The sequence below is a fragment of the Gnatocerus cornutus genome, chromosome 2, assembly GCF_029298725.1.
Source record: "Gnatocerus cornutus isolate USDA-ARS CGAHR chromosome 2, icGnaCorn1.1, whole genome shotgun sequence".
In the NCBI taxonomy this organism is placed as follows: Eukaryota; Metazoa; Arthropoda; class Insecta; order Coleoptera; family Tenebrionidae; genus Gnatocerus; species Gnatocerus cornutus.
The window spans coordinates 18,642,049-18,653,474 of NC_142234.1; the positions used below are offsets into that span (position 1 = coordinate 18,642,049).

The following is an 11,426-nucleotide window of genomic DNA, read 5'->3' on the forward strand; positions in this document are numbered from 1 at the left end:
AACGCGCCAAATTGGGCAAAATTGCACTTGAACCGTGACTGCTGCAATTGACGTTTAATCATTTCTATTCTTCTGCTGCCATTATGAATTAGACGAATAACACCGACAATAGCCATGAGCTCGCTCTAGATAATTTCCATACATATATTCATGCGACGCCAAGAAAATTCCGCAGAAAGGCATAAATACTTTATCTCCGACGTCTGAATTGACACAACCGCTCATTACTGCCGAGATTCGGATTCAACGAATAGAAAAATTCGCGAAATGAATAAAATTTGATCAAGGTGAGTATGCATATTTGAGATGCCCCTGAATAAACAAACAACCTTCGATAAGACCCACAGACCCGAGTGGATGTTATTAAAAAACTGCGGATCGATAAACTGGTCTTATGACAACTATTCAAGAAATTCAACAATGTATCCCCCTTGCACTCAGCGCTAACTAATTATCGCGACAACCTCTCGTTAACTCGCATGTTTGAGGTCTCTCTCAAACACAAACACGATGGGGATTATGTTGGTAGAGGGTTTCTTTTATCCCTGCACAAACCCTCAAACTTTGTTTGTTAAAACAACGAAGGTTATCGTTGTTGGTACAACACTACAAAGTTCATTAACAAGAAAATCCGAGTGTTATCGGTTAAATACACGAAAAAATGTCACTTGAGATAATTTGTTAACAAGAGATCAACTGTAATTTGAACTTTACGCCAACACGCGTGTTTATAAATACATCGAAGAGCGGAAACGGCCACCGATTTGTTTCGATGCTTTATTGGGAAGAAGAGCACCACCGTCAGCCGGCAAAGAATTCTTTTCAGGTGAATCATCCGGCGTTTGATGGTGTAAACGTACCGGTTTTTAACAAAACGAGTATAATCGTCCCTCAGTCGTACTCAAAAACAAAAAAACTCTTAGAAAACCGGTACACTTATTTAAAATGAAAATTTCTGTAGATATACCTTGTAAGGCTTGTTCTGCCCATGTTTCCTCAGTCTTGATTGCAGTGATCGATAGTTACCAGTTACCACTTCAGAACAAGAGTAAAGCAATTTCCCAAGTTGATTCAACTTCCCCTATTACGGAGATTCTAATTCACACGATGAAACTATAAATGCACTCGTCGATTTTAACCCGAAGACCCCTTAATAAGTCGTTAACCTTGTGCCATGAACTGTACTTGAATGCATTATTATGTAACCGATTGAAAGAATTCTATTCTGGGGAAAAATCAATGAATCTCCGGAATGGCGCCCCAAATGTAAATATACCCGGAAAAAGGATCCGTCTTCTACTTTTATTCTAATATCAACGTATTAGGATTATTCGTCCTTGGAGCGGAATATCTATCCATTTTTTATTTCAGAGGATCAGTGGTTTAACTCTATGAATATTTCCGGTGCAGTCTGTAAATAAGGTAAATAGGTGGACATTTGTTCGAGGTGAAACAGTTTGTTTGTTATTAAGTGGTATCGGTACTTTGCATCAGGTGGTACCAGTACCAAGAATTAATTGTTGAAATCAAAAAAAAACTTAATTGCGCCATAAACGTTAAGTGCTAAAGGAACGTTACCAGGTTATGACCGGCGGGCTCTTTAAATTGAATTCTTCCTCGACATCACACAACTTGACCCATTTATGTTACTATATTAGTCCGTTTTCTGAGACCCTTTGAAGTTGATGCGGATGATACAAAGAATTAGAGTCCTCCATGAGCGTGGAGACCTTTTGGGACACCTTTGAGAGAATCAAAGAAGTTTTTTGTGTACGACCTCATTTTTAGTTAAATTCTTCATTTAAAACTGACCGAATAATTCTGCTCTGTTCTCAAAACCCAAAAGAATCAGTGAAATTTGTGATGTAGCCACATTTAAATAAAAGGTTGTGACCGCAGGTACTGCTTTAAACACAATTTCTAAAGAGGACTTTCTCGCACACTTTCAATGATGCTATAAACAATGCAAATCGTAGATAAATAAAAGAAGCTAAAAATTAAAGTGTTATTTTAATGTTCAAATTCTTGTTCTTTCGAATTATATTTTTCAATTGTATTAAAATTTGTCTCATTCGCAAGATTTCTTGATCCTCGAATCCTCAATCCTACAGGTCCTAAAGATAATATATTTGAAAATCCCAGAGATCTAAAGAATGAATAAAAAAAAATCCAATGGAAAAATATCCAAAAGATCCTAAAGATTAAAAAGAGTTTAAAATTCAAATTCCCTAAAGATTTAGACAAAAAGATCTGGAAGATTCTTCCGATTAGTTAATTTCCACAACTGTTTTTGGTGTTTACAACTTGCATAACAAAATAAAAAGAGTAAAAACTCATAAAAGTGGTAATGAATACTTATAAAGGCAAATGACTGAAAAAGTGCCAAAGCGTATGTAAAATTGCCCATTATATTGCAATAAAAATTTAAATAATTACTCCACGTATTTTTAACTACCACTAAAGTAAAATGTTAATTAATACAACTCGCTCATGTTTGGTCTGCTTGGATTTTTGTAAAAACTGTGACCTTTTATAAACAAAGAATCACGATATTTGCGGTTAACCAAGTTATCTCTTATCAGCGACGCATCTTTCAACAATTTACTTAAGATACAGAGTAACTGCTAAAACACATAAAAAATTATCGGAATTTAAAACCACCACGTTGCTGTAAGAGATAAGTCTGACAGATAATATAAAACAAATTTGTTAACCAAACAGGTTAACATAATCATAAACACACCGTTTTTATGTCATCGAACAATTAAGTAGAATACCACTTTTCCACTTTGTTTAAACGAAAGACGTTCGCGTTTACGTTACATTCTCATTCATGACAGACAAACGGAATTTATCATCACAAAATGAATTTTTTAGTTCTGCGTGGGTTCTCGAGGAACATATTTTTTCCAGGTCTAGACGCTGGCTCTCAATAAAGCAATTTCGTCCAAGATTAAATCGCCAAGAAAACCGCCTGGAACTGTCAGAAGTTGGAAAAACTATCAGAAAATCGTGAGATGATGCGTTGTTATCAGTTAACACAACTTTCAGCTGTTTGGACACGAAAAGTACAACCTCGTAACTTTCTCTTATCGTAAGCGCACGTTTACAGTTACTTTGTAGTTTGTTCTGAAATCCCAATCCGACACGTTGCTGTCAATTCGAGGATGTTAAACGTTTGGTACATCCACGAATATCATTGGATTCTGTCCAATTTTCAGACCACAAACTGGAATCGAAACCGAAATATCGAGTGTTACAAAAGTGGACGAGAAAAAAATGGGGGCTGTTCAGATTACACTTATTTTGGGTATTAGAAACAATAGATAAGCTTATCTGCGGTTTGACTATCCATCACGCCATTCAATCATGGTTTACGTGGAAATTATTGATCGCGTTTTAGTGGAAAGCGCTGCCGCTGGAAAGGAAGTAAATCTCATAATCAGTATTAATCATCCGGGAAATTGCACTCGCACGACCAATTCTATCCTGTTAACGCAGACGAGAGATATTTGCACAGGATTGCCAATCAAAATCTTAACTCAAAAAGAACGGCCTTCTAAGGCCGCTGCAACTAAAAGGCTATCGTGGATATTGATAGTCGGTCAACAACTGATAACACTTTTGATCCATGTGAACATATTGGTAATTTACATTTTCCATAATAAAACTGTCCACAGCGGCCTTTTAAGCCTTTCATCCTCTGATATTTTAGCATAAACTCGTAACGCCACATAATCTCCAAACAATAATTTGTTCGTTTACTCAATTAACGCAGATCCAACAGGTAAAAATCGCGTCAAATGGAGCAATCAATAAACGTCCGATGTGGGGGCATCGATTCGTTTTCCCGGAATATTTTGTAAACCGTAAATTATTTAAAAGTGTCCCGAGTACAATGACGTAATGACTGCCATTAAAAAACTTTTGGACAACGTAAATGAATTAATAATATTTTCCTGTATTATTAATGAATGGAGTTTGCGTTTTTACAGTGTCGGTTTAAATTCTCCTCATTAATAAAATGAAGGGCGTCTGGTTGAAGGGAGACAATAATTTTTGGAAAAGTAAAAGATGAGTTCGATGACAATGCAGATTTCAATTTAATAATTAACCTTGGAAAATTATCCGAACAATAGAAAACCGTAGCGCTATCCACTTAACTCTTGCATAAAAAATAAGTAGTCGATATCACGATATAATTGGATAACTGAAGTGAAATAATTTCCTGTGCATTGTTGTTTTGTTACGTTATGATAACAGTACTAGTACGATGGCACTTTATTTCCATGATTAGTTCAAACATTGCAGGCCTATCGTCGTAAAAAAGTCGCATTTTTACTACGAATATTCTTGACGAATACACAAATATGGGTTATCAAGTTATCATTTAAATAAATTGACGATAACAGACCATACATTATTATCAAGCTTATCGATAAAACCGAATAAATCGATAAAACTGGGTAGGGCCAATAAAGATTTGTAAGAAGCGCCAGTCTGTAGAGAATAAAAAAAATTGAAATGGTCATGTAAATTCTACTTTTTTTTAAATGTTGAACAAAGGGAAGTATTTGTCAGTAACCAATATCTGTCAATTATTTGAGGTTTTAACATGAAGTTCAGCCACACGTTCGCGCAAAGTACAAGCCAACTGGCAAGATTCTTATCTTATCGATGCCGAATCTGAACGGTTTTTTTTCATTTTAACAATTCCTCGACAACGTTAAAAATTACGTTATCAAAGTAATAAAATGGCACAATGAGTTTAATTCCAAACAATCTGTAGAGTAGATATCATTGTTATCAGCGATGCAATTAATAACGTTAGGGTCGTTGCCACTTTTCGTGTAAGTTTCCTTCAAATCTGGACTCAACCACGCATGAAAAAACTCACTCAGATTATGGTAATTTCTTCATCATTACAATGTATGTGAGGTATTATTATTACCCAGAAGCAACAGCGTGTAGTATGTGGACGCCGCTGAAGAAACTGGCAGTAATTCCAAATTCAAAAAATCCTTCTAGAGACATCGATAAAAACAGCAAATGAAGAACTAACACGACATTTCTTTCCTAGTAGTGGCTATTTATGAGCACGCTATAAATCATAATAAAATAAATCTAACGTCTGGTGAGGATCGCGCGTTGCATTTTTAATGTAGGAAACGTGTCGAGCTCAAGTGGTAGTGACAATAATAATTGGCACTGTCCGGTGAAGACAATTCCTGAAAGTTCATGCGCGATCGTTAAGATCTCGACCAATAACCCACGTCAATAAACTCTGCATGATGAGTCAGACACCGAATAACAGACCCAATTATGTGACGATTTTATGGTTGTGGAAAATTCGAATTGACGATTAAGTGGTTTCAACAAATCCAATGAGAAGTTGAGCCTTTCACCCGTGAATTGTAAGCCTCATTGTTCACACGACGATTTAAAATTCAAATTTGTTGCTTTATGGGTAATCAAAACCTGACCCAGCCCAACTTTGTAACGTCAACTTCCTGTTTTCGACAAAATAAATCGTTTAGGCGAAAGGAAGCGTTAAACCGTAGAGATGGACTGATAACGGCCCAATGTATCATAACAATTAGGTTCATTGGACTGAATGGTCGCAGGACCTAATAGGCAAATTGACTATTTTAATTTGGTGTATTTATTCCTTTATTAGTGTCATTATTCACACTCTGAGTGCACGTCTTGGACGAGTGTAAATTAGTGGAGAAGAGGCAAAAACGCTTCCTTTCACGCTACGGGTAATTATCTTCAAAGGATTCACGAATCACTTTTTGTTTCCTGTTACAATACAAAGCACAGATCATGGCATTTCGAACAATGGTAACATTTGTGGGTCACTCTATAAAGTTATAATGACAAGGTTATTGCTCTAATCGTGCCGAATTGCATGCAACCCAGTGCATTCCTTTCGCCATTTCTGACCAGGAAAAACTGTCAAAACTGCTAGACAAATGTTTATCCTCTGACATGCAAATATGCCGTTCAAACAAAACGATTAGGACGAGATAAAACACAAAAGTGTCGAAAAGAGGTCAACCACGATGAACCTCATTGTTGGAGCTCTCCGCTTTGGTTAAAATGAGTAATCTCTGGACCTAGAAGAGGATTGAACTATGAAACTCTTTATCCAAAGAGCAAAATGTCATAGATTACGTCCCAAGTCGTCGATGCACTAACTGCAGATTTGAATCAACTGGGTTTATCCGCCGTTTACGACACACCCTGTGTGTGTATCTACAAACATTAAAGTCATAAAACTGAGAAAACTAAACCATTCATCCATATCTGATAATTTAAACAGTATACTTTTATTAAAAACCACTTCTATGGGCTGCCCCATTGTTCGAATATTCTAAAGAGACAAAAAATTCTGTTCAAACACTAGAAAAACGTGTTTCACTTATGTAATTTGTAAAAACCAAAGAGCAACCTTGGTTAAAGCTTCACGGCACGTACTCTACCATTTTTGATAAAGTACCGAAAGAGGCCCCCGGACAGGAAGTCCGTTCAGATAACCGTTCACCGTCTTGTGGAAAATGGAACGACAGGTTCCACACCCAATTCACAACAAAGACTTGAAATCGAAAACAATGCTAGAAAAAATCGCATTTTACTGTACGATTATAGTTCAGCCACGTTCGTCTGAGCCACCATAAAATCATAAACATTTGCGGGCGACCGCAACGGGACAGCTCGTGGTATTTTCAGATTTACGATGACGACCAGACAGCTGGCCTGTTTGGGGATGATTCTTATATTGCAGGGTGCTTTGGTAAATAAAGATCAGGTAGATATTTTAAATATTTGCAGATTGGGTTGTAATAAAAATTCTGTATTATACAAATGAAAATTTAATCCTCCACCTCGCTTTCGCTATCGTCACTTTCATCGTTTACATGTACAATAATTTCAGGAAATTGTGCTTCTGACAGATAACTATTTTTTATATTAACAACATGGTTGCATTACCTTGAATAAATTTGGAGCAGTTGAGTAAAAAAAACTCCAAAGAGTTGGCTTTAAGCTTCTAACATGATGCGGTAGCTTAGTTCCTTTATTATAGAAACCTAAAATCGTTTGTTTTTTATTTAATGGGGATTATTTTTCTCTGTCTTAAAGAAAACGTAAAGAGTAATAAATAACGTTATTTAACTCATTTTTGACAAAAATTTGAGATTGACTCTTATGCTTATAAGGTACCGAGATGTTCAGGTACATACATAAACCCAAAGTAGATAATTAAGGACCGTTAAATGTCATTTAAAAAAATACTAGGGAATGAAAGTTAAATCAGTGGTGGAAATGCTCGTTACATTCAAATTAATTCGGGGTGCTATCCCCCACTAAACTTTTACATTTTCGTATCTTTGCGTTACAACTTTACTTAGTTCGTTGACCTAATTAGGGCCAAATGTAAAAAATTAGATAGTTTACTTTGGAAAAGTTGCGTCAACCATATTGTTAATATAGAAAATAGTTATCTGTCAGAAGCACAATTTCCTGAAATTATTGTACATGTAAACGATGAAAGTGACGATAGCGAAAACGAGGTGGAGGATTAAATTTTCATTTGTATAATACAGAATTTTTATTACAACCCAATCTGCAAATATTTAAAATATCTACCTGATCTTTATTTACCAAAGCACCCTGCAATATAAGAATCATCCCCAAACAGGCCAGCTGTCTGGTCGTCATCGTAAATCTAAAAATACCACGAGCTGTCCCGTTGCGGTCGCCCGCAAATGTTTATGATTTTATGGTGGCTCAGACGAACGTGGCTGAACTATACACAAGAAAGTCGTACCATAAGATACAACCTTGAATCTAATGACTCACGTGTAATTCATGCAATTATAGAAATCCGCAGATTATGGCTCTAAAATAATCAATTAGAGCCACGTGAGGCTGATACAGGGATACCCCAAACAGTGCGTGATTTCCGGAGCCAAATTAGCAGACTCCACGTCTCTGTTATCCTTATATTGATTTAGTCAGCAATCACCAATAAAAGACGCATTGTATCTGAAGTTTATTTTCAAAAACGGTTTAGTCAAAGCGGTGACTCACTGGCTAAAAAACAGGTAGTCAATTAAACGGATCACAACAATGCAAGTCTGCCAGGAACGATTCTAAATCCTTATGTAACAATTGTATCGAAACTCACGAATTGGGGCTAAACCATAAATTCACTGATGTATAAATAAAGTCCATTCCGTACGAATTAAATTGCAGGTGTGGCCCCCGCAATAAATTCACATGTGGAAAAATGGCATCTAGCGCTTTTTTTCCTGAAATATTCATCGCACTCGCATGTCCAACACGTTTTTCTCTTAAAAAATCTGTGTCAAACCAGATTTGACCAACGTGATGATACGTAAACAAAAGTGATTTTTACACTTTGTGACCGCTCCACCTGGATGCATGTTAAACTGATGACAGAGATTTATTAAAATTTTATGAAACGACCAAGATATCATTATTGATTTAGATTTAAGGCTGTTTAAGTTAGTGCCCAAAAGGCTTACCTTCAGATAATTCCAAGTCTAGTTCTGCTAGTTTTTCCCGAACATCCTCCGGGAGTTTGGAAATGTCTATGTTTAGGTCCCCCATGTCTTAAAAACTAAGTTTTCACATGTAAACAGTACAAAAAACACTCTTTGCTACACCGCACTTGCCATTACTTCACCGTACTTCTACCATTTTAGAAATTTTTGATAGGTCGGTATAGTAGGGCACCTGGGTTACGTCAAGAATTGACAGCTAGCGAAACTGCCTTTGATGGTTTGAAGCACGAATAAAAATTAAAAAAAATGTTACCAATGAGATATGATTTTACCACAAAATTTTTATTATTTTTTTTATTAAAAACTCAAAATATTTTTCCGAGATCTGTAAATCGTTGGATAAAATTTTGATAAGAATAGTTTTACTATTGCCTAGTAGAGGGCACTCGCTCCAAAAATTTTATTTATTATTGGATATAAGCTATCTCTTTTAAGAACTTCAACTTATTGCTTAAATTTCATATTACATTATTACATACAGTGTGTTCTTTAAAATTTTAAAATTTTATCTGCTTATGTTTGAAAATGTTTGGTTAGACAACACATTATACACATTACAGGCGATTTCACTGATTTTTTTAATAAATAAATAATAGGTGGCCTAAAATAAAAATGCGAAAAAATAAATAGATCAGTTTGATCCAGTGGTAAAAAAAGTTTACAACAATTAATTTCAACGTAATGACTAATGAAATTATTTTCTTTATTTCCTGTATTATTATTGTTGCCGTCAATTTGTTTGATAGCTTTATTAACTAAGCACTTTTTGATTGCAAAAATTTATTACAATAAAAATGTGCATTTATTTGAAAGTTTTGGAATCGCTGGAATCTGTCAAATTTGTGCTCAAGGGTAAAGTGTGCTGTAATTTAAATTCGTGTTCCTCAAACTAGTGGAAAAGGAATTTTATCAGTGCGGGTGTTCCATTTTAGGAGAAAAAGTGATATTTAAGGTGAAAGTGTTCTAAAAATACATAGATAAAGCCGTTATAAACTAAAAATAATGTGAGTGGTCCCTGGAAGAATGTGATTATGGAGGAGGTCTGGAATCTGACGAATTAGGAGTTTTGGACCGGCCTAAAGGGTAAACTTCTGAAAGAGCTTTTATCAAATCTTATTTTAGTTTCTGTTTACAGGAAGTTTGTGCCTAAACCAAAACTAAAAGGTAAGATCTTTTCAATTCTACCAAAGTATTTACTCGGTTCATAACATTCTTCAGTAAGCAAAAGTTTTTATTAAATCAATTAATATCGGCAAAAATTTACAATAAATCCTAATTCTTCTTCTTCTTCAACTTTGTTTCTCAAGGTCTAGTAATACACCAGTTAAACCAATATTCCACAATCTACACACTAATTTCCGCACATGACGCCTTAAGTAAGAATACCATCCGAACTGTCCACAGCAGAACAATTAATCTTTACAATTTCATCACGATTCTTCCTAAGTAAATTCAGTTCGCTTTTGAGCCGACTCCACTCTTCATACAACGAAATCGTAAGTCTCAACGTTCTTATTTCTTCTTCTATTTTCAATATCTTCTCTGCACTACTCGGTAGGGCTCTCAGTATTAACTTATACTCCTTAATCAATTGTCTTTTGTTCCTCACCTCCACTAAGTTTCTCTCCTTAAAAAAAATAAAGAAAAACAAGAATGTGCCTCGAAATACTTACATCATCGGTCCTATTTAACAATAATTGTCTTTCTTTTTCAGAAAAATCAATTTTATCAAAATCGGTTTTAAGCTTATTTAACTGATCTTTGATGTTTTGTAAAAGATTTCTTGATTCATCATTTACCGTAGGTGTAAAGGAATCGGAATTACTAAAAGCGTCTTCATATTTCTGTATAGCGCTCTTAATTTCTGACACATTTCCCTCCAGATTTGCAATGATTTCCGAAACGGTCTTTTCGTACCTTTTTAATTGCTCGTTCCATCTGTGTTGCGAAGCTAAAATCGTTTGTGTTTAAAAAAACATGCGCGTCTCTACGTACCGTTTAAAATGTCTTTCAAAAGATCAACATTCTCCTTTAAATGTTCCATGGTCTGATTAAAATCATTCTCAGTTTTATTCAAAAAATTTTGCACTAAATTCTCCGGTAGCTCTAATGTTTCAAAATCGTTTCTATTTTTTACTGTCTCTTGGAAAGTCTTTTTAATGTTATCGTTGACTTTCTTAGTTTTCGAAAGAGCGTCGTTGTATGTTTTCTTACCACTGTCATAAAGACCGACGATTTCGTCAATTATTTTTTTAAGTTCTGCATAATTATCACGCGCTTGCGAACATGTTTGAGCCGCTTTTTTACCCAGAACCAGCGAGTTTTCAAGTGTTTTCTGAATTTCACCGGCTTCTTTACTTATGTTAGTGGCAGATGCATTGTACTGGGAGATATTAGAAAGTTTCTCCAGCATTTGAGTGACTGTACTCTGCTCTTTTTCTACCGTCTGTTTTTTTTGGTCCAGTTTTTTGGCTGATACATTTAGAAGCCCTTTTCGTTCCTTCACTTCTTTTTCGATTATTTCTACTTCTTTAATGTCGCTTTTGATGTTCTCTAAATCGTAAACTTTGAACACTTCCGCTTGCGAAGACGTGCTGTTTAATTGGTTAATTAGATCTACCAACTGGCTGTGAGTGTTGTTCACTGCTTGATAACATTTATTGGAGCTGCAATTATTGGCGGCTAAAATTACGCGTTGTCTCAGTCTGAAGAAATTAAAAAAACGTACCTAAAGCGGAGCTGAAGAAGAGTAACAGCCATGCAGCGTACATTTTCACTGTTTACTGGTATGACTGGGATGTTTAAACAAGATTTCTAATCTCCTGATAAAGGTGA

The 11,426-nt window shown here is 35.4% G+C and overlaps 2 protein-coding genes across 3 annotated transcripts in view; both read right to left on the reverse strand.

The window, feature by feature from the left end:
• Positions 1–8,768, reverse strand: part of DIP2 (disco-interacting protein 2) — an 89,652-nt gene extending 80,884 nt beyond the window's left edge. For both annotated transcript variants that reach the window (XM_088029581.1, XM_088029580.1), the window contains exon 1: positions 8,553–8,768. In XM_088029581.1, the coding sequence (XP_087885707.1) occupies positions 8,553–8,637 (85 nt within the window). In that variant the 5' untranslated portion in view covers positions 8,638–8,768. The remainder of the gene's footprint in view (positions 1–8,552) is intronic.
• Positions 8,769–9,744: 976 nt separating this feature from the next.
• On the reverse strand, positions 9,745–11,406 carry LOC148179752 (uncharacterized). The gene is made up of 4 exons (XM_088030083.1): positions 11,320–11,406; positions 10,587–11,273; positions 10,265–10,542; positions 9,745–10,218 (listed from the first exon to the last, which is right to left on the reverse strand). The coding sequence occupies exons 1-4, from the start codon at positions 11,360–11,362 to the stop codon at positions 9,964–9,966; spliced, it is 1,263 nt and encodes a 420-aa protein (XP_087886209.1). The 5' UTR covers positions 11,363–11,406; the 3' UTR covers positions 9,745–9,963.
• Between the last annotated feature and the right edge of the window lie 20 nt (positions 11,407–11,426).